General features: G+C 49.7%; 1 protein-coding gene across 3 annotated transcripts in view; it reads left to right on the forward strand.

The window, feature by feature from the left end:
• Positions 1–22,181, forward strand: part of LOC140410756 (serine/threonine-protein phosphatase 4 catalytic subunit) — an 89,996-nt gene that overhangs the window by 35,867 nt on the left and 31,948 nt on the right. For 2 of the 3 annotated variants that reach the window (XM_072499326.1, XM_072499315.1), the window contains one exon: positions 14,610–14,661. In XM_072499326.1, the coding sequence (XP_072355427.1) occupies positions 14,610–14,661 (52 nt within the window). Of the gene's footprint in view, positions 1–6,436; positions 6,506–14,609; positions 14,662–22,181 lie in introns of those variants that run through there. The other variant, XM_072499345.1, reaches the window with a different exon arrangement.

The raw sequence follows: 22,181 nt of genomic DNA on the forward strand, positions 1-22,181 counted from the left end.
GACGTTCCTGTCAGTGCAGTGTATTAGTGACTGAACCGGAGTCTCAGTGTGAGAGAGACAGTCCTGTCAGTGCCGTGTATTAGTGACTGAACCTGTGTCTCAGTGTGAGAGAGACGGTCCTGTCAGTGCCGTGTGTTAGTGACTGAACCCGTGTCTCAGTGTGAGAGAGACGTTCCTGTCAGTGCCGTGTATTAGTGACTGAACCGGAGTCTCAGTGTGAGGGAGGCATCCCTGTCAGTGCAGTGTATTAGTGACTGAACCGGAGTCTCAGTGTGAGGGAGGCATTCCTGTCAGTGCAGTGTATTAGTGACTGAACCTGTGTCTCAGTGTGAGAGAGACGTTCCTGTCAGTGCAGTGTATTAGTGACTGAACCGGAGTCTCAGTGTGAGAGAGACAGTCCTGTCAGTGCCGTGTATTAGTGACTGAACCTGTGTCTCAGTGTGAGAGAGACGGTCCTGTCAGTGCCGTGTGTTAGTGACTGAACCCGTGTCTCAGTGTGAGAGAGACGTTCCTGTCAGTGCCGTGTATTAGTGACTGAACCTGTGTCTCAGTGTGAGAGAGACGTTCCTGTCAGTGCCGTGTATTAGTGACTGAACCTGTGTCTCAGTGTGAGGGAGACATTCCTGTCAGTGCCGTGTATTAGCGACTAAACCTGTGTCTCAGTGTGAGAGGGACATTCCTGTCAGTGCCGTGTATTCGTGACTGAACCCGTGTCTCAGTGTGAGAGAGACGTTCCTGTCAGTGCCGTGTATTAGTGACTGAACCGGAGTCTCAGTGTGAGGGAGGCATCCCTGTCAGTGCAGTGTATTAGTGACTGAACCGGAGTCTCAGTGTGGGGAGGCATTCCTGTCAGTGCCGTGTATTAGTGACTGAACCTGTGTCTCAGTGTGAGAGACATTCCTGTCAGTGCCGTGTATTAGTGACTGAACCTGTGTCTCAGTGTGAGAGAGACAGTCCTGTCAGTGCCGTGTATTAGTGACTGAACCCGTGTCTCAGTGTGAGAGAGACGTTCCTGTCAGTGCCATGTGTTAGTGACTGAACCTGTGTCTCAGTGTGAGGGAGGCATTCCTGTCAGTGCCGTGTATTAGTGACTGAACCTGTGTCTCAGTGTGAGGGAGGCATTCCTGTCAGTGCAGTGTATAAGTGACTGAACCTGTGTCTCAGTGTGAGAGACGTTCCTGTCAGTGCCGTGTATTAGTGACTGAACCTGTGTCTCAGTGTGAGAGAGACATTCCTGTCAGTGCCGTGTATTAGTGACTGAACCGGAGTCTCCGTGTGAGGGCGGCATCCCTGTCAGTGCCGTGTATTAGTGACTGAACCTGTGTCTCAGTGTGAGAGAGACGTTCCTGTCAGTGCCGTGTATTAGTGACTGAACCTGTGTCTCAGTGTGAGAGACATTCCTGTCAGTGCCGTGTATTAGTGACTGAACCTGTGTCTCAGTGTGAGAGAGACGTTCCTGTCAGTGCCGTGTATTAGTGACTGAACCTGTGTCTCAGTGTGAGAGACATTCCTGTCAGTGCCGTGTATTAGTGACTGAACCTGTGTCTCAGTGTGAGAGAGACGTTCCTGTCAGTGCCGTGTATTAGTGACTGAACCTGTGTCTCAGTGTGAGTGAGACAGTCCTGTCAGTGCAGTGTATTAGTGACTGAACCTGTGTCTCAGTGTGAGAGAGACGTTCCTGTCAGTGCCGTGTATTAGTGACTGAACCGGAGTCTCAGTGTGAGAGAGACGTTCCTGTCAGTGCCGTGTATTAGTGACTGAACCTGTGTCTCAGTGTGAGAGAGACGTTCCTGTCAGTGCCGTGTATTAGTGACTGAACCTGTGTCTCAGTGTGAGGGAGGCATTCCTGTCAGTGCAGTGTATTAGTGACTGAACCGGAGTCTCAGTGTGAGGGAGGCATTCCTGTCAGTGCCGTGTATTAGTGACTGAACCTGTGTCTCAGTGTGAGAGAGACATTCCTGTCAGTGCCGTGTATTAGTGACTGAACCTGTGTCTCAGTGTGAGGGAGGCATCCCTGTCAGTGCCGTGTGTTAGTGACTGAACCTGTGTCTCAGTGTGAGAGAGACAGTCCTGTCAGTGCAGTGTATTAGTGACTGAACCTGTGTCTCAGTGTGAGGGAGGCATCCCTGTCAGTGCAGTGTATTAGTGACTGAACCGGAGTCTCAGTGTGAGGGAGGCATTCCTGTCAGTGCCGTGTATTAGTGACTGAACCTGTGTCTCAGTGTGAGAGAGACATTCCTGTCAGTGCCGTGTATTAGTGACTGAACCTGTGTCTCAGTGTGAGGGAGGCATCCCTGTCAGTGCCGTGTGTTAGTGACTGAACCTGTGTCTCAGTGTGAGAGAGACAGTCCTGTCAGTGCAGTGTATTAGTGACTGAACCCGTGTCTCAGTGTGAGAGAGACGTTCCTGTCAGTGCAGTGTATTAGTGACTGAACCTGTGTCTCAGTGTGAGAGAGACATTCCTGTCAGTGCCGTGTGTTAGTGACAGACCTGTGTCTCAGTGTGAGAGAGACATTCCTGTCAGTGCCGTGTATTAGTGACTGAACCTGTGTCTCAGTGTGAGGGAGGCATCCCTGTCAGTGCCGTGTGTTAGTGACTGAACCTGTGTCTCAGTGTGAGGGAGGCATCCCTGTCAGTGCCGTGTATTAGTGACTGAACCTGTGTCTCAGTGTGAGGGAGGCATCCCTGTCAGTGCCGTGTGTTAGTGACTGAACCTGTGTCTCAGTGTGAGGGAGGCATCCCTGTCAGTGCCGTGTATTAGTGACTGAACCTGTGTCTCAGTGTGAGAGAGACGTTCCTGTCAGTGCCGTGTATTAGTGACTGAACCGGAGTCTCAGTGTGAGGGAGGCATTCCTGTCAGTGCAGTGTATTAGTGACTGAACCTGTGTCTCAGTGTGAGAGAGACGTTCCTGTCAGTGCCGTGTATTAGTGACTGAACCTGTGTCTCCGTGTGAGAGAGACAGTCCTGTCAGTGACGTGTATTAGTGACTGAACCTGTGTCTCAGTGTGAGAGAGACGTTCCTGTCAGTGCCGTGTATTAGTGACTGAACCGGAGTCTCAGTGTGAGAGAGACAGTCCTGTCAGTGCCGTGTATTAGTGACTGAACCTGTGTCTCAGTGTGAGAGAGACGGTCCTGTTAGTGCCGTGTGTTAGTGACTGAACCCGTGTCTCAGTGTGAGAGAGACGTTCCTGTCAGTGCCGTGTATTAGTGACTGAACCGGAGTCTCAGTGTGAGGGAGGCATCCCTGTCAGTGCAGTGTATTAGTGACTGAACCGGAGTCTCAGTGTGAGGGAGGCATTCCTGTCAGTGCAGTGTATTAGTGACTGAACCTGTGTCTCAGTGTGAGAGAGACGTTCCTGTCAGTGCAGTGTATTAGTGACTGAACCGGAGTCTCAGTGTGAGAGAGACAGTCCTGTCAGTGCCGTGTATTAGTGACTGAACCTGTGTCTCAGTGTGAGAGAGACGTTCCTGTCAGTGCCGTGTATTAGTGACTGAACCTGTGTCTCAGTGTGAGGGAGACATTCCTGTCAGTGCCGTGTATTAGTGACTGAACCTGTGTCTCAGTGTGAGGGAGACATTCCTGTCAGTGCAGTGTATTAGTGACTGAACCGGAGTCTCAGTGTGGGGGAGGCATTCCTGTCAGTGCCGTGTATTAGTGACTGAACCTGTGTCTCAGTGTGAGAGACATTCCTGTCAGTGCCGTGTATTAGTGACTGAACCTGTGTCTCAGTGTGAGAGAGACGTTCCTGTCAGTGCAGTGTATTAGTGACTGAACCTGTGTCTCAGTGTGAGGGAGGCATTCCTGTCAGTGCCATGTATTAGTGACTGAACCTGTGTCTCAGTGTGAGAGACATTCCTGTCAGTGCCGTGTATTAGTGACTGAACCTGTGTCTCAGTGTGAGGGAGACATTCCTGTCAGTGCCGTGTATTAGTGACTGAACCTGTGTCTCAGTGTGAGAGACATTCCTGTCAGTGCCGTGTATTAGTGACTGAACCTGTGTCTCAGTGTGAGGGAGGCATTCCTGTCAGTGCCGTGTGTTAGTGACTGAACCCGTGTCTCAGTGTGAGAGAGACGTTCCTGTCAGTGCCGTGTATTAGTGACTGAACCTGTGTCTCAGTGTGAGAGACATTCCTGTCAGTGCCATGTATTAGTGACTGAACCTGTCTCAGTGTGAGAGAGACATTCCTGTCAGTGCCGTGTATTAGTGACTGAACCTGTGTCTCAGTGTGAGGGAGGCATTCCTGTCAGTGCCGTGTATTAGTGACTGAACCTGTGTCTCAGTGTGAGGGAGGCATTCCTGTCAGTGCCGTGTATTAGTGACTGAACCGGAGTCTCCGTGTGAGGGAGGCATTCCTGTCAGTGCAGTGTATAAGTGACTGAACCTGTGTCTCAGTGTGAGGGAGGCATTCCTGTCAGTGCAGTGTATAAGTGACTGAACCTGTGTCTCAGTGTGAGGGAGGCATTCCTGTCAGTGCAGTGTATAAGTGACTGAACCTGTGTCTCAGTGTGAGGGAGGCATTCCTGTCAGTGCAGTGTATAAGTGACTGAACCTGTGTCTCAGTGTGAGAGAGACGTTCCTGTCAGTGCCGTGTATTAGTGACTGAACCGGAGTCTCCATGTGAGGGAGGCATTCCTGTCAGTGCAGTGTATAAGTGACTGAACCTGTGTTTCAGTGTGAGGGAGGCATTCCTGTCAGTGCCGTGTATTAGTGACTGAACCTGTGTCTCAGTGTGAGGGAGGCATTCCTGTCAGTGCAGTGTATAAGTGACTGAACCTGTGTCTCAGTGTGAGAGAGACGTTCCTGTCAGTGCCGTGTGTTAGTGACTGAACCCGTGTCTCAGTGTGAGAGACATTCCTGTCAGTGCCGTGTGTTAGTGACTGAACCTGTGTCTCAGTGTGAGAGACATTCCTGTCAGTGCCGTGTATTAGTGACTGAACCGGAGTCTCCGTGTGAGGGAGGCATTCCTGTCAGTGCAGTGTATTAGTGACTGAACCTGTGTCTCAGTGTGAGAGACATTCCTGTCAGTGCAGTGTATAAGTGACTGAACCTGTGTCTCAGTGTGGGGGAGGCATTCCTGTCAGTGCCGTGTATTAGTGACTGAACCGGAGTCTCAGTGTGAGAGAGACATTCCTGTCAGTGCAGTGTATTAGTGACTGAACCGGAGTCTCCGTGTGAGGGAGGCATTCCTGTCAGTGCAGTGTATTAGTGACTGAACCTGTGTCTCAGTGTGAGGGAGGCATCCCTGTCAGTGCAGTGTATAAGTGACTGAACCTGTGTCTCAGTGTGGGGGAGGCATTCCTGTCAGTGCCGTGTATTAGTGACTGAACCGGAGTCTCAGTGTGAGGGAGGCATTCCTGTCAGTGCCGTGTATTAGTGACTGAACCTGTGTCTCCGTGTGAGAGAGACATTCCTGTCAGTGCCGTGTATCAGTGACTAAACCTGTGTCTCAGTGTGAGGGAGACATTCCTGTCAGTGCAGTGTATTAGTGACTGAACCCAAGTCTCAGTGTGAGGGAGGCATTCCTGTCAGTGCAGTGTATTAGTGACTGAACCTGTGTCTGTGTGAGAGACATTCCTGTCAGTGCCGTGTATTAGTGACTGAACCTGTGTCTGTGTGAGAGACATTCCTGTCAGTGCCGTGTATTAGTGACTGAACCTGTGTCTGTGTGTGAGAGACATTCCTGTCAGTGCAGTGTATTAGTGACTGAACCTGTGTCTGTGTGAGAGACATTCCTGTCAGTGCAGTGTATTAGTGACTGAACCTGTGTCTCAGTGTGAGGGAGGCATTCCTGTCAGTGCAGTGTATTAGTGACTGAACCTGTGTCTCAGTGTGAGGGAGGCATTCCTGTCAGTGCAGTGTATTAGTGACTGAACCTGTGTCTCAGTGTGAGGGAGGCATTCCTGTCAGTGCAGTGTATTAGTGACTGAACCTGTGTCTGTGTGAGGGAGGCATTATGTCAGTGCAGCGTATTAGCGACTGAATCTGTGTCTCAGTGTGAGGAAAGACATTCCTTGGTGCAGTGTATTAGTGACTGAACATATCTCTGTGCGAAGAGAGATATTCCTGTCAGTGCAGTGTATTAGTGACTGAACCTGTGTCTCGGTGTGAGGAGAGACATTCCTGTCAGCACGGTGTATTAGTGACCGAGTTCTTTTCCCTCTTTAATGTTTTCTTCCCCCTCTCCCTGAACTCTTTTTATTTAAGCATGAAAATCCGTGTGACCTGTGCTGAAGATTTACTTGTTTCTGTGTCTATTAGCACCCTGTTTCCCTGGGTTTCTGTGGCTGTGACTCATCTTTCATTTGCACTCCACAGTTTAAATATTTCCCACTTTCTCTGTTAGATTTGACAAAAAGTAATTGGACTCGAAACGTCAGCTCTTTTCTCTCCCTGCAGATGCTGCCAGACCTGCTGAGATTATCCAGCATTTTCTTTTTGGTTGAAGATTTACTTTGTTCACCCCACTCTCCAGTGAGGTTGCTTCTGAAAAATGGTCCTTCGGGTAAGAAGCCTAAAGTGTGCTCAATGACTGTGGAACTGGAGCTCTTCACCAGACCCTGATAGGAAATGGTGATAGTATATCAGGGCGATAGTCCCTCACCTCATTTTGATCTTCTGCACCATCCCTGCTTTTAGTTGGAAGTACTGAATTCCAGTTCCACAGCCTGATACATTTCCTTCCTCACTCCCACAACAAATGGGCAGTAGTGTCAAACATGAGTGCACTTTGGTGTTTGCTGGAGGCCGAGCTGACACTGCAACATGAGATGCTGTCATTTATTCCCCTATTTGAGATGGCAATTCTTGCTCTGTGCCCAAGACCCACATTCTCTGCAATGCTGTAGCATCCCGTGCCAGCTGCTTCCACCTCTTTCCCCCTCACATCTGCATTTCATCGACAATTCAGTTTGTGTGATATCTCTGCCCATTGATCTTGTCTGTTTATTCAGCTGGTTTTGGAGACGCTGGAGTCCAGCCTCTTAAAGCCTCTGTATTCAAAAGTTGAAAGCAACATTATCCACATCTTTGTTTTCAGGACCTCACTATCTCTACAATGTCTCTAGTTCAACAGCTTATATCTCTGTTCTCCATCTCTGGCCTCTTGGTCCCTGATTTTAAGTACTTCATCACTGGTGGCCGTGCCTCAGTTACCTGTGGCCAAAGCTCTGGATTAATCTCTCTCACAGCTCAATTCTCTCCTTTCAGATGCTCAAAATCTGTTTCTGACCAAACGTTTGGTCATTTACCCTCGTATTTCCATATATGATTCAGGGTGAGGTTTTGTTTAAGGATGCTTCTTCGGATGATGTAATGCATTCAGCACTATATCAAAACAAGTTATTGCTTCTAACGAACCCCTACTCCAGACAAGAACCCACTATTAGCCCCCATTTGAAATTGTGACATATCTCTAGGTTGTTTAACTGCGTCTGCATATGCTGCCAACCACAGCTGGGCTCACCAGTACTTTGAACACCAGGTGATGCAGTATTTTAATTTAAGGTTGAGGGAATTCCACTTTGTCCAGGATGGGCCTTCTCCCCATAACCAAGCAGTCCCACATTGTCAACGCTGGTACTTCAAAGGGCCACTGGTTTAGCTCACAGCCACTTTACACTGAGCTATTTCACTAAGCTCCATTATAGTCACGTGCAAGAGTTTGGTATTGGAATCCAAATATGACTAGCTGCATTTGAGCAGTTTATCAAAGAAACACCCAAGTGCTATTGTGTTTGTACAATATTTTCTGAGAGGCTTTTTTGAGAGGTAAAGTTACTATGGACTACTGAAATAAGGTGAAAAGCAGCCATGATGCAACTAAATGGTGGAACAGGCTTGAAAGAGCTGAAAAGAATGCTGGTATTTCTAGAAGGTCCATTAGTAAAGAAAAGTCCCCATAGTCCCAGATGACCTTAGGCTGCTTTCCCCTTTGAGGGTAGAGCTGACTGGTGGTGAGTTAACCTGAGAATCACCACACCTCAGGTGAGGGGCAAGGTTGAGAAGGCAGAGCCTTATGGGCAACCTCAGCTGGTATGGGAATTGAACCCTCGCTGTTGGCCTCACTCTCCACCATGGACCAGCCGTCTAGCCAACTGAGCTAAACCGGCACCCAGTTTAGGTTGATTACAGCCCAGCACACACACACACATCTTGTGTCAAAGATATAGAAATGCGTCCACTATTTATTGCTGTGATGGGAGGTGCCCGCAGCTATCCATAAACATTCAGAAAACTTTGTTCTGGCCAGTTCCACCACCCATGGGACTTCCTGAGCCACTTTAGCAGGTGAAGATCAGAACCAATTCTTCAGACCCCATGTGAACCGTCAACATTGCCTGAGATTGTCCACTAATAAGAGCATGTTACTGTGGTGTTATTCCTTTCAACCATGGAGGGACCTCCTGTTTATAAAATGCTGAATGCATTTGGGTTTATTGCAGCACTTGGAATGGATGGGGCTGCGAGTTTAGGTGCCTGCAATATGTGATGGCAGGCACGGTGCCACCTCCTGCTTCGGAGAACTGAGAGGTTCACTTGCAACAGCCATCTGTGTCGAGGAGGTGAACCTCTGACTGAAGCACATTTCATTGCCCATTGCTTCAGTATTAAACCTGGAAATAAGATCAACATGCATTTGTATTAGCCTAGTCTGTATTGCTGCAGACTACTGTTTTCAATAAAGAATGCTTTCATCTATAAAGTACTATAAATCCGAAAGAATTGAACAGCCGATCAATTTTGGGGAGGCAGTGGCACACTTGTAATGTCACTCAACTAGCAATCCAGAGGCCCACAAGAATGCTCTGGGGCCATGGGTTCAAATCCCACCATGGCAGCTGGTGTAATTTAAATTCAGTTGATTAAATCTGGAATTTAATGCTGCTCTTAGTAATGGGGATCATGAAACTATCATTGATTGTCATAAAAACCAATCTGATTCACTAATGTCCTTTAGGGAAGGAAATCTGCCATCCTGGCCTGGCCTACATGTGTCTCTAGATCCACAGCAATGTGGTTGTCTCTTAACTTCTCCCTGAAATACATAGAATCCCGACAGTGCAGAAGGAGGTTATTCGGGCCATCGAGTCTGCACCAACTCACCAAAAGAGCGCTCTATCTAGGCCCACTCCGCTGCCCTGTAACACCGTGCATTGATCATGGTTAACTAAACTGCACATCTTTGGACTGGGAGGAAACTGGAGCACTCTGAGGAAGCCCATGCAGACACTGGGAGAACATACAAACTCCACACAGACAGTCATTCAAGACTGGGTCCAGTGCTAACTAACTACTGTGCTGCCTAGCAAGCCACTCAATTCAATGGTAATTAGGGATGGATGTTTGTTCCAATCCTTTTTTTTTAAATTTAGAGTACCCAATTCATTTTTTCCATTTAAGGGGTAATTTAACTTGGCCAATCCACCTACCATGCACATCTTTGGGCTGTGGGGTGAAACCCAGGCAAACATGGAGAGATTTTGTTACGATCCTAGTTGGTGTTACAACTGGACGGGAAGATCCCAGAACAGAACCCTGTCTTTTACAGTTTTTTAATACAGCGTGGAAGAACAGAGTCACGCGAACGGTAATTAGTTTTAATAACAAGAAATTAACATTAAACATGGAAAATTTGTATTATGATACAATACTCCTTTATTTCCCCCTTAACATGGATTACAAAATACACCTTGAGCTACAATGGTCTCATTAAAGCACACAAGATGGCTGTGGTAAGACACGCTGCTCACTGAACCCAAGTGAATGTTTGTGGATTTCTCCTCAAACTCACCCCAGATGGTTCTTGTACCGTGAGTCACCTTGTCTCACTGAACTCTGGCTTCCACACGAGTGATTTCAAATTCCGCTTTCAAAAGTCACACTTCCAAATTTTCTTTTAAATTATACTTTCTCTCCGCTGCCTCCATCAAAGTTATGCTTTCAAGTTTTAAACTCTCCCTTCAGGTTTCCTTCGTTTTAAAGACTTTTACACCAACTCCGAGGTCCAGCCGCTGATTTTCGCAATTATTTCAAATAATACCTCCCAAACTGTAGTCATTTCTCACAACCCGTAGCACTACTGCAGATATCTTTCTGGCCTCTCATGATCCATTGCCTTTTCAACTCTCTGTGACTTTACTGAACAGTAATCTGTTCCTCTGTTCTGTTAACTCCAGACTTCTTGAAAACCTCTTTTTCTTTCTCTAGTTTCCTTCGCTAGCTGGGCTTTCGATTTCCTGCATCAGTTTTCTTTCTTTCTTTTTTAATAAACGTTTTATTGAGGTATTTCTTTGGCATTTTAACAGCAACAAAATCAACAACATGACGAATGGTTGCCACCTCTGGACGAACCCCAGCAGAGACCCTCTCATGGTGAACTTAATTTTCTCCAGGCAGAGGAAGCCTGCCATGTCTAAAAGCCAGGTCTCCGATTTCGGGGCCAACAATATACGCCTCCGGGCTACCCGGGAGGCATCGGCCAGAACGTCCGCCTCTCTCTCCTCCTGGATTCCCGGGTCCTGCGATACCCCAAAAATCGCCACCTCCGGACTAATTGCCACCCTCGTATTTAATAACGTGGACATGGTGTCGGCAAACCCCTGCCAAAACCCCCTCAGTTTTGGACATACCCAGAACATATGGACATGGTTCGCTGGCCCCCCCCCCCCCCCCCCGCACACTTCGCACACCTGTCCTCCACCCAAAGAACCTGCTCATCCGGGCCACTGTCATGTTAGCCCGGTGAACAACCTTAAATTGGATCAGGCTGAGCCTGGCACATGTTGCAGTAGAATTGACCCTTCCTAACGCGTCCGCCCAGAGGCCCTCCTCAATCTCTTTCAGCCCCTCCTACTTTCGCTTCAACTCCTTGGTTTGTGTCTCCTCCGAACCCATAAGCTCTTTATACATGTCCGAGACGCTCCCCTCCCCTCTCCATCCTCTAGAGACCACCCTATCCTGAATCCCCCTTAGTGGCAGGAATGGGAAGGTTTGTACCTGCTTCCGCAAAAGTCCCGTACCTGTAAATATCGGAGTTCATTTCCCCCGCCAATGCAAACTTCTCCTCCAGCGCCCTCATATTCGGGAAGCTTCCTTCCAAGAACAAGTCCCCCATCCTCTCAATCCCGGCTCGCCGCCAAATTCGGAACCCCCTGTCCATCCTCCCTGGGGCAAACCAATGGTTGTCGCAGATTGGGGACCACACCGATGCCCCCTCTGCTCCCACATGTCTCCTCCACTGCCCCCAGACTCTCAAGGACGCCACCACCACTGGACTGGTAGAGTACCGCACCAGCAGGAATGGCAGGGGCGCTGTCACCAGTGCCCCTAAACTTGTGCCCTTACACGAAGCTGCCACCATGCGCACCCATGCCACCTCACCCCTCACCAGCCACCTCCTAACCATGGCTATGTTAGCCGCCCAGTAATAATTACTGAAATCCGGCAGCGCCAGCCCACCATCTCCCCGATTCCACTCGAGCATTGCCCTCTTCACCCTCTTCACACACACACACACCCCCCCACACACATCCCACGATAATCTTATTGATCCCTTAAAAAAGGACCGCAGGATGACGATGGGGTGGTACAGGAAAACGAAAAAGAACCGCGGGAGGACTGTCATTTTTACCGACTGCACCCTACCCGCCAGAGACAACGGGAGCGCATCCCATCTCCGGAAATCCTCCTTCATCTGGTCCACGAACCGGGCCAGTTTCAATTTGTGTAGCCTGTCCCAACCCCTCGCCACCTGAATACCCAGGTACCTGAAACTGTCCCCTACCACTCTAAACGGCAGTTCCCCCAGTCGCCTCTCCTGATCTCTCGTCTGAACCACAAACCACTCGCTCGTCCCCATATTAAGCTTGTATCCCGAAAACCGGCCGAATTCCCCTAAAATTCCATTAATTTCCCCCATCCCCTCCATTGGGTCTGAGACATACAACAGTAAGTCATCCGCATGCAGCGAGACTCTGTGCTCCCCCCTCCCCCCAGACCAACCTCTTCCAGCCCCTTGAGGCCCTCACAGCAATTGCCAGCGGCTCTATCGCCAGCGCAAACAGCAGTGGGGAGAGGGGACATCCCTGTCTTGTCCCCCCGGTGCCGTCTAAAATATTCCGAATTCGTCCTGTTTGCCCGTACACTAGCTACCAGAGCCCGGTACAGCAACCTAACCCAGTCAACAAAGCCCCTTCCAAATCCGAACCGCTCCAGCACCTCCCATAAGTAATCCCACTCGACCCGGTCGAAGGCTTTTTCCGCGTCCTTCGCAACCACCACTTCAACTTCCCTACCTTCCGGGGGCATCATGATCACGTTTAGCAACCTTCTTACATTGGCCCCCAGCTGCCTACCCTTAACAAACCCTGTCTGGTCCTCCCCTATAACGTCCGGTAAACAGTCCTCAATCCTAGAGGCCAGAAGTTTGGCATCGATGTTCAACAAGGATATCGGCCTATAAGAACCACACAGCTCCGGGTCCTTGTCCCTTTTCAAAATGAGCGAGATCATGGCCTGTGACATCGTCTGGGGTAAAAACCCTCTTTCCTTGGCCTCGTTAAAGACCTTCAACAGTACTGGCCCCAATATTCCGGAGAACTTTTTATGGAACTCGACTGGGTACCTGTTCGGTCCCGGGGCCTTCCCCGACTGCATGGCCTTCAAACCCTCCACTATCTTCTCCAGCCCGATCGGGGCCCCCAGCCCTTCTACCAGCTCCCCATCCACCTTCGGGAAAGTCAACCCATCCAAAAAGTGCCTCATCCCCTCCGGCCCCACAGGGGGTTCTGACCTGTACAAACTGCTATAAAAATCCCGAAAGGTCTTGCCCACCCCCGCCGAGTCCCCAACTAAGTTCTCATCCCCGTCAACAACTTTCCCTATTTCCCTAGCTGCCTCCCTCTTTCTGAGCTGCTGTGCAAGCATCCTACTGGCCTTCTCCCCGTGCTCGTAAATCGCCCTCTTCGCCTTTCTGAGCTGCTTCACTGCCCTTCCTGTAGTTAACAAACCAAATTCCGCCTGCAGCCTCCGACGTTCCCTTAACAGCCTTGCCTCTGGAGTCTCCGCAAACCTCCTATCCACTCATAGAATCTCGTTTACCAGTTGGTCTGTTTCTGCCCTATCCATCCTGTCCCTGTGAGCCCGGATTCGAGATCAGCTCTCCTCTCACCACTGCCTTTGGCGCTTCCCAGACCACCGCTGCTGAGACCTCCCCCGTATCGTTTACCTGCAGGTAGTTCAGCATGCAATTCCTCAACCTCTCGCACACCGCTTCGTCCACCAACAACCCCACATCAACCTCCATTGCGGGCGCTGCTTGCTATCCATACTGACCTGCAGGTCAACCCAGTGCGGAGCATGGTCCGAGATCGTAATCGCCGAATAACCCGTGTCCACCAGCCCCGCCAGCAGGGCCCTGCCCACAACAAAGAAATCTATCCGGGAATACACCTTGCGAACGTGGGAGAAAAAAGAAAATTCCTTGGCCCTCGGCTGTCTAAATCTCCATGGATCCACCCCACCATCTGCTCCATGAACCCTTTCAGCTCCTTTGCCATTGCTCGCACCTTGCCCATTCTCGAGCATGACCGGTCCAGGCTCCATGAACCCTTTCAGCTCCTTTGCCATTGCTGGCACCTTGCCCGTTCTCGAGCATGACCGGTCCAGGTCTGGATCAATAACTGCATCAGTTTTCTTAACTATTACTCCATGGTATGGCTTTTCTTTTTAGCAAGGCTGAAAGAGGGGTTCTTCTGTGGTCTTCTAAAACCAACTGCTTCTATAAGAGCTGAGAGAGCTGCCTTCTCTCATGATCTATCTCCAAATTAGCTGCAGTAAAACCTTAAAAATTTTTTTTATAGAGTACCCAATTATTTTTTTTTCCAATTAAGGGGGCAATTTAGCATGACCGTCCACCTACCCTGCACATCTTTGGGTTGTGGGGGTGAGCCCCATGCAGACACTGGGAGATTGGGCAAACTCTATACAGGTAGCAACCGAGGGCCGCGATTGAACCCGGGTCCTCAGCGCTGTGAGGCAGCAGTGCTAACCACTGTGCCACCGTGCTGCCCATTGCTGCAGTAAAATATAAAAACTTCTCTACCTTACAAGGCCTCAGTTCCTAAGCAACCACTGCTGGTATATTTACTCTTCACACTGTAGCTATCTCTAAGCGCAGTAGAATCACAGTTGAAATTGGCGAACCCCCACACATAACCATCTTTGTCCAGCATGTATCTGACTATAGGTTTTACCCTTCCAGACACACGAGCATTAAATTAAACTCCTTTTAAAATATATATTATTTCAATATTTACCAATACAACTATAAATCCCTTAAAGCTATCTTTATTTTCCCAACACAATAAATGCCTACATCCCATCGAAAAAATATTTTCAATGATTTTCTCAGAATACACTGGAATTGGATGGGGCAGGAGGTCATACAAGTAGCAAGTGAGGATCAATCTTATGTTTTCAGAAACATGTTGTATTACCGCTTCAGCATCATAAAGTCAAGGTTAGAGTTGCCCTTTAACACCAGAGGTTAACAGTACGATGGTGTTACCACAAGTGCCAAATCTCAAATCTTTCTTATTCTTAAACAGGGAGATTCTTGCTGAGGAGAGCAACGTCCAACAAGTAGATTCCCCAGTCACCGTGAGTGAATTTATTTAAATTTGTGCATTAGTTTGGAACACCATCAGTGTCTGTCTGCATTCATTGTGGAGATATTTAAGGTGTCTTCCAGAGTTCTTTTTCTGAAAATGTTCATAATTTTGTTTTCTTTTCTGTTTGGAATTATTTGAAACACTGTAGCCTTGTCCCAATGCAGTTAATGCCATTGGGCAATGGGGAGCCTTGCAGACCTAGTATCGGGGCACGGCCTTAGGGATAATCCTGAATTTTAATGAGGACTCCCGTGCTTCAAGGAGCTGAGGTGAAATGATTTTGTGCAACTTGGGCAGTCCCTCAAACATGAGTGCGCTGCACTACAGCAAAATCATTTCTGAGATGGAAATGTCAGCGTTTGAGGGCAGGGGGTGGTGTGACTGTGATTTTGAGGAGCAGGATTTATTCTTTGGCCGTGTATTGGCTGACGTCGATACACGTTAATATTGATTTGAGTTATCAGATCAAATAGTTTCCCACCTAAACAAACACACTTCATCCTTGCTTTTCCAAAAAGAACTGCTAGGTGGTCACAACTTGAGAGCCACCAGGCCTTAATGTTTTTTACCATAATGCCAATGCTAGTAGCATCATTGCAAAACAGCAATTAAACTCCCTGGTTTCAGCTCATCTCCTGCACCACTTGGTTGACAAAAGTCAAGTATTTAGAAATTTCTCCAATTTGTACCTTGTTGAACATTAATTCAAGGTGACTAAATATTTTGGGGAAAAAAATCCCATTAAGATTTTAATTCTGCTGTTGGACTACGGATGTGTCTCTTTTACAGGTATGTACAATTCTGTCAGCAAGATGTAGCATTTTAATATTTGTATTTAAAAAAAATATATATATTTTTATTCTCCTTTTTCACATTTCCTCCCACATATACACCCATCAACAATAAACAATAATCAGCAAGATATGTCAATCCCCATAATAACAACGATCCCATCCGCCCACCAACCCCCAAACCTCAACCCGCATGTTTACATAAACAAATGACAAAGGAATCCGGGATTACCCGTAGTCACCCTTAATCTACCCCCCCCAACCCCCCCAACTAATGTTCGATATTATCCAGTTCTTGAAAGTGCATAATAAATAGTGCCCATGACTTGTAGAACCCCTCCGAGCTTCCCCTCAGTTCGAACTTAACCTTCTCAAGGGTCAAGTATTCCAACAGGTCCCCCCGCCACGCCAGGGCACTGGGTGGAGAGGCTGCTCTCCATCCCAGCAGGATCCGCCTTCGGGCGATCAACGAGGCGAAGGCTATGATATCTGCCTCCGCTCCCGTTTCCAACCCTGGCTGGTCCGACACCCTGAGGTGGGCTCTATATACCACCTTCAGCTGTATCAGCCCCAACCTCGCACATGAGGTGGAGGCATTCACTCTCCGGAGCACCTCACACCAGACCCCCTCCTCTATAACCTCTCCCAGCTCTTCCTCCCACTTTGCTTTGATCCCTTCCAGTGGTGCCTTATCCTCTTCCAGAATAGCTCCGTACACCGCTGACACTGCCCCCTTCTCCAGTCCCCTTGTCGTCAACACCTCCTCCAGCAATGTGGAGGCCGGTTCCTCTGGGAAGCTCTGTATCTCTCTCCTGGCAAAATCCCGAACCTGCATGTACCTAAACCCTTCTCCCTGCTCTAGCCCATACTTCGCTTCCAGCTCCCTCAATCCTGCAAACCGACCCCGAAGAAACAAATCTTTTAGCGTCTTAATCCCCTTCTCTTCCCATTTCCGAAAACTTCCATCCCATCTCCCTGGCTCAAATCTGTGGTTCCCCCGAATCGGCATTTCCCTTGACCCTAAACCCAACCCGAAGTGTTGGCGAAACTGCCTCCAGATTTTCAATGAAGCTATTATTACCGGACTCCCTGAATATTTCCCCGGAGCTATCGGGAGCAGCGCTGTTGCAAGTGCCTTCAGCCCCGACCCCCTGCACAAACTCTCCTCCATTCTGACCCACTGAGAATCCACCCCTCTGACCCAGCTCCGCACTTTCTCCACATTCGCTGCCCAGTAGTAGCACAACAAGTTCGGGAGACCCAAACCCCCTGCCTGCCTTCCCCTCTGTAGCAGCACCTTTCTCACTCTGGCCACCTTCCCTCCCCATATGAATGAGGTAATCCTTCCCTCAATCTCCCTGAAAAAAGTCTTTGGCAGGAAAATCGGTAGGCATTGAAAAATAAACGGGAATCGCGGCAACACATTCATTTTAACCACCTGTACCCGACCTGCCAGTGACAGAGGAAGGCCGTCCCACCTTGCCAGATCGGCTTTTACTCTCCCCACCAAACTAGCGATGTTGTACCTGCGAAGCCTCCCCCACTCCCGGGCAACCTGCACCCCCAGATACCTAAAATGAGTCCCTGCTCTACGGAATGGCAGCCCCCCCACCCCTGCCCCCACCCCTGGCCGAGACACCACAAAGTACTCACTCTTGTCCAGGTTCAACTTGTACCCCGAGAAAGACCCAAATACCCGCAGTAGCTCCAATATTCCTCCTATCGACGCACTCGGCTCCGACACATACAGCAGCAAGTTGTCGGCATATAAGGACACCCTATGCTCTATCCCCCCCCGCACTATTCCTTTCCATGCTCCCGAACTTCTCAATGCGATGGCCAACGGCTCAATCGCAAGTGCAAACAGCAGGGGGGGGGACATAGGACATCCCTGTCTAGTCCCACGGTGGAGAGAGAAATATCTCGAACTGATATTATTTGTGCGGACACCCGCCTTCGGTTCCTTATATAATAGCTTTACCCAGTTCACAAACCTTGGTCCAATCCCAAACCGCTCCAGCACTGCCATCAGGTACCCCCATTCTACCCGATCAAAAGCCTTCTCTGCGTCCAATGCCACAACTACCTCTGTTTCCTTTCTTTCCGCCGGTGCCATAACAACATTCAAAACCCTCCTAATGTTCGAAAACAGCTGCCTCCCTTTCACGAACCCCGTCTGATCCTCCCCGATCACCTTCGGGAGGCACTCCTCCAGCCTACCCGCCAGTACCTTCGCCAACACTTTTACATCCACATTCAGAAGTGATATGGGATCCGTCGGATCCTTATCTTTTTTTAGTAACAGGGAAATCGATGCCTGCCCCAAGGTTTGCGGCAACACCCCCTTCCCTAGCGCCTCCTCAAACATCCCCACCATCAGGGGTGCCAACCTATCCTTAAATTTATAATATTCCACCGGAAACCCATCCGGCCCTGTCACCTTCCCCGACTGCATCCTCCCAATCGCATCCTTTATCTCCTGCTCCACTATTGCTCCTTTTTGTAAAAAATGTATATTTTATTAAAATTTTTCGATCAAACAAAATTTTCCCATTTTACAACTTTGTAATAATATATACATTGATCGTTTTTTAAATAAATAATATGCTAACTAATGGCAACTGCCAACAACAAAATAAGAAACAACAGAAATAGTAACTAAAATAGTAACTTCGTAACATCTAATATAAATAACTAATATATAAACACACACACAAAACCCCTGAGGACCCAAATGAGCCCCCCCCCCCCCCCCCCCCCCCCCCCCACCCTCCCCCCTGGGTTGCTGCTGCTACCTTTCCCATTTTCCCTTATCGCTCTGCGAGATAGTCGAGGAACGGTTGCCACCGCCTGGTGAACCCTTGAGCCGAACCTCTTAGTGCGTACTTTATCCGCTCCAATTTTATGAACCCTGCCATGTCATTGATCCAGGCCTCCACACCCGGGGGCTGAGCTTCTTTCCACATAAGTAGAATCCTTTGCCGGGCTACTAGGGACGCAAAGGCCAAAACATCGGCCTTTCTCGCCTCCTGCACTCCCGGCTCATCTGCAACCCCAAATATAGCCAACCCCCAGCCTGGTTCGACCCGGACCCCCACCACCTTTGAAATCACTTTTGCCACACCGACCAGGAACCCATGCAATATCGGACATGACCAAAACATGTGGGTGTGGTTCGCCGGGCTTCCCGCGCACCTCCCGCACCTATCCTCCACTCCAAAAAATCTACTCAGCCTTGCTCCAGTCATATGCGCCCTGTGTAGAATCTTGAATTGTATCAGGCTGAGCCTGGCACACGAGGACGAAGAGTTTACCCTACTTAGGGCATCTGCCCACAGCCCCTCCTCAATCTCTTCCACCAGCTCCTCCTCCCATTTTCCCTTCAGCTCCTCTACCATCGTCTCCCCCTCGTCTCTCATTTCCCTATGTATATCTGACACCCTACCATCACCCACCCATGCCCCCGAAATCACTCTGTCCTGGATCTCTTGCGCTGGGAGCTGTGGAAATTCCCTCACCTGTTGCCTCGCAAATGCCCTCACTTGCATATAGCGAAATGCATTCCCAGGTGGCAACCCATATCTTTCTGTCAGTGCTCCTGACTCGCGAACGCCCCGTCTAAGAACAAGTCCTTCAATTTCGCAATTCCTGCTCGCTGCCAAGATTTAAATCCCCCATCTATCCGTCCCGGGACGAACCTATGGTTGTTCCTTATTGGGGACCACACTGAGGCACCCGTCACTCCCTTATGTCGTCTCCACTGCCCCCAAATTTTCAGAGTTGCCACCACCACTGGGTTTGTGGTGTATTTTTTCGGGGAGAACGGTAACGGCGCCGTCGCCAGTGCTTTTAGACTAGTTCCCCTACAGGACGTCATCTGCAGTCTTTTCCACGCCGCTCCTTCCCCTTCCCTCATCCACTTACATATCATTGACATTTTGGCGGCCCAATAATAATCACTTAGACACGGCAGTGCCAGTCCCCGTCTGTCCCTACTGCACTGCAGGAACCCCCTCTTTACTCTTGGGGTCTTTCCAGCCCACACAAAGCTCATAATACTCTTGTCCACCTTCTTAAAAAAGGCCTTTGTAATCAGTACAGGGAGGCACTGGAACACAAAAAGAAACCTCGGAAGGACCGAGGTTTAATAACCGCCTGCACCCTGCCCGCCAATGACAGGGGCGCCATGTCCCACCTCCTAAAGTCCTCTTCCATCTGCTCTACCAGTCGTGCCAAGTTAAGCTTATGCAAGATTCCCCAGTTCCTGGCCACCTGGATCCCTAAATACCGGAAATCCCTTGTTACCCTCCTCAACAGTAAATCGTCTATTCCCCTGCCCTGTTCCCTGGGGTGCATCACAAACAGTTCACTCTTCCCCATATTCAATTTATATCCTGAAAATTCTCAACTCCGAGTGTCTGCATTATCTCGGACATCCCCTCCACTGGGTCCGCGACATACAACAACAAATCATCCGCGTATAATGACACCCGATGCTCTTCTCCTCCTCTACGTACCCCCCTCCACTTCCTCGAGCCCCTCAGCGTATGGCCAGTGGCTCAATTGCCAACGCAAACAGTAACGGGGACAGGGGACATCCCTGTCTTGTACCCCTATATAGTCGGAAGTGGTCAGATCGTTGCCTATTTGTAATCACACTTGCCACCGGGGCCCTGTACAGGAGCTGAACCCATCTAATGAACCCCTCTCCAAATCCAAATCTCCTCAGTACTTCCCACAGGTAGTCCCACTCCACTCTTATCAAATGCTTTCTCTGCATCCATCGCCACCACTATCTCCGCCTCCCCCTCCGGTGGGGGCATCATCATCACCCCCAGCAGCCTCCGTATATTAGCATTCAATTGCCTCCCTTTAACAAACCCCGTTTGATCATCATGCACTACCCCACGGACACAGTCCTCTACCCTCGTCGCCATCACCTTGGCCAAAAGCTTGGCATCTACGTTCAAGAGGGAGATAGGCCTGTATGACCCGCACTGCAGCGGGTCTTTGTCTCTTTTCAGGATCAGCGATATCGTCGCCTCCGACATCGTCGGGGGTAGTGTCCCCCTTTCCCTAGCCTCATTAAAGGTTCTCGTCAGAAGTGGGGCCAGCAGGTCCACGTATTTCCTATAGAACTCCACCGGGAACCCATCCGGTCCCGGGGCCTTCCCTGCCTGCATGTTCCCAATTCCTTTTACCACCCCCTCCACCTCAATCTGCGCTCCCAGTCCTGTCATCTCCTGTTCCTCAACCTTTGGGAACTCCAGCTGGTCTAGGAAACGCATCATTCCCTCTTTCCCTTCCGGGGGTTGAGCCTTATATAGCATCTCGTAAAATACCTTAAACACCCCGTTCACCCTCTCCGCTGCCCGTTCCATCTTTCCCTCCTCGTCTCTAACCCCTCCGATCTCTCTCGCCGTCCCCCTCTTCCTAAGTTGTTGGGCTCGCCTTCTCTCCATATTCATACTGCACTCCCTGTGCCTTCCTCCATTGTGCCTCCGCCTTACCCGTGGTCAACAAGTCAAAGTCCGTGTGCAATCTCCGTCTTTCCCTATATAGCCCTTCATCTGGAGCCTCCGCATATTGCCTATCCACCCTCAAAATCTCCCTCAACAATCTCTCCCTTTCTTTACCCTCTTGTTTCCCCTTATGGGCCCTTGTGGAAATCAGCTCCCCTCTAACCACCGCCTTCAGCGCCTCCCAGACCACTCCCACCTGGACCCCTCCGTCATCATTAATCTCTAGGTACCTTTCAATACATCCCCTCACCCTTACACATACCCCCTTGTCCGCCAACAGTCCCATATCTAATCTCCAGAGTGGGCGCTGTTCCTTTTCCTCTCCTACTTCCAGATCTACCCAATGTGGGGCATGATCTGAAATGGCTATAGCCGAATACTCCGTTCCTGCCACCTTCAGGATCAGCACCCTTCCCAGGACAAAGAAGTCTATCCGGGAGTACACTTTGTGAACATGGGAGAAGAAGGAAAACTCTTTACTCCTTGGCCTAGTAAATCTCCAGGGATCCACTCCTCCCATCTGCTCCATAAAGCCCTTAAGCACCTTGGCCGCTGCCGGCCGCCTCCCGGTCCTAGATCTGGACCGGTCCAGCCCTGGGTCCAGCACCGTGTTGAAGTTCCCCCCACCCCCCCATTACCAACTTTCCCATCTCCAGGTCTGGGATGCGCCCCAACATACGCTTCATAAAGTTCACGTCATCCCAGTTCGGGGCATATACATTCACCAGCACCACCGCCTCACCTTGCAATCTGCCACTCACCGTCACGTATCTACCCCCACTGTCCGCCACTATGGTCTTTGCCTCAAACAATACCCGTTTCCCCACCAGTTTTGCCACCCCTCTATTTTTTGCATCCAAGCCCGAGTGGAATACCTGTCCCACCCATCCTTTTCTTAATCTGACCTGATCCGCCAATTTCAAGTGCGTCTCCTGAAGCATGACCACGTCTGCCTTTAGCTTCTTTAGGTGCGCAAGTACCCTTGCCCTCTTAATCGGCCCGTTCAACCCTCTCACGTTCCACGTGATCAACCGGGTTGGGAGGCTCTTTACCGCCCCCCCCCCTCGTCGACTAGCCATCCCCTTTTTTAGACCAGCTCCTCACCCGGTTCCCACGCACCCGCTTATCCCCCCGACGGCGCCCTCCCGTCCCGACCATCCCATCCCGTAACAGCTCCCCCTTCCCCTTAGCAGCAG

This window comes from Scyliorhinus torazame, chromosome 1 (assembly GCF_047496885.1).
Source record: "Scyliorhinus torazame isolate Kashiwa2021f chromosome 1, sScyTor2.1, whole genome shotgun sequence".
Lineage (NCBI taxonomy): Eukaryota > Metazoa > Chordata > Chondrichthyes > Carcharhiniformes > Scyliorhinidae > Scyliorhinus > Scyliorhinus torazame.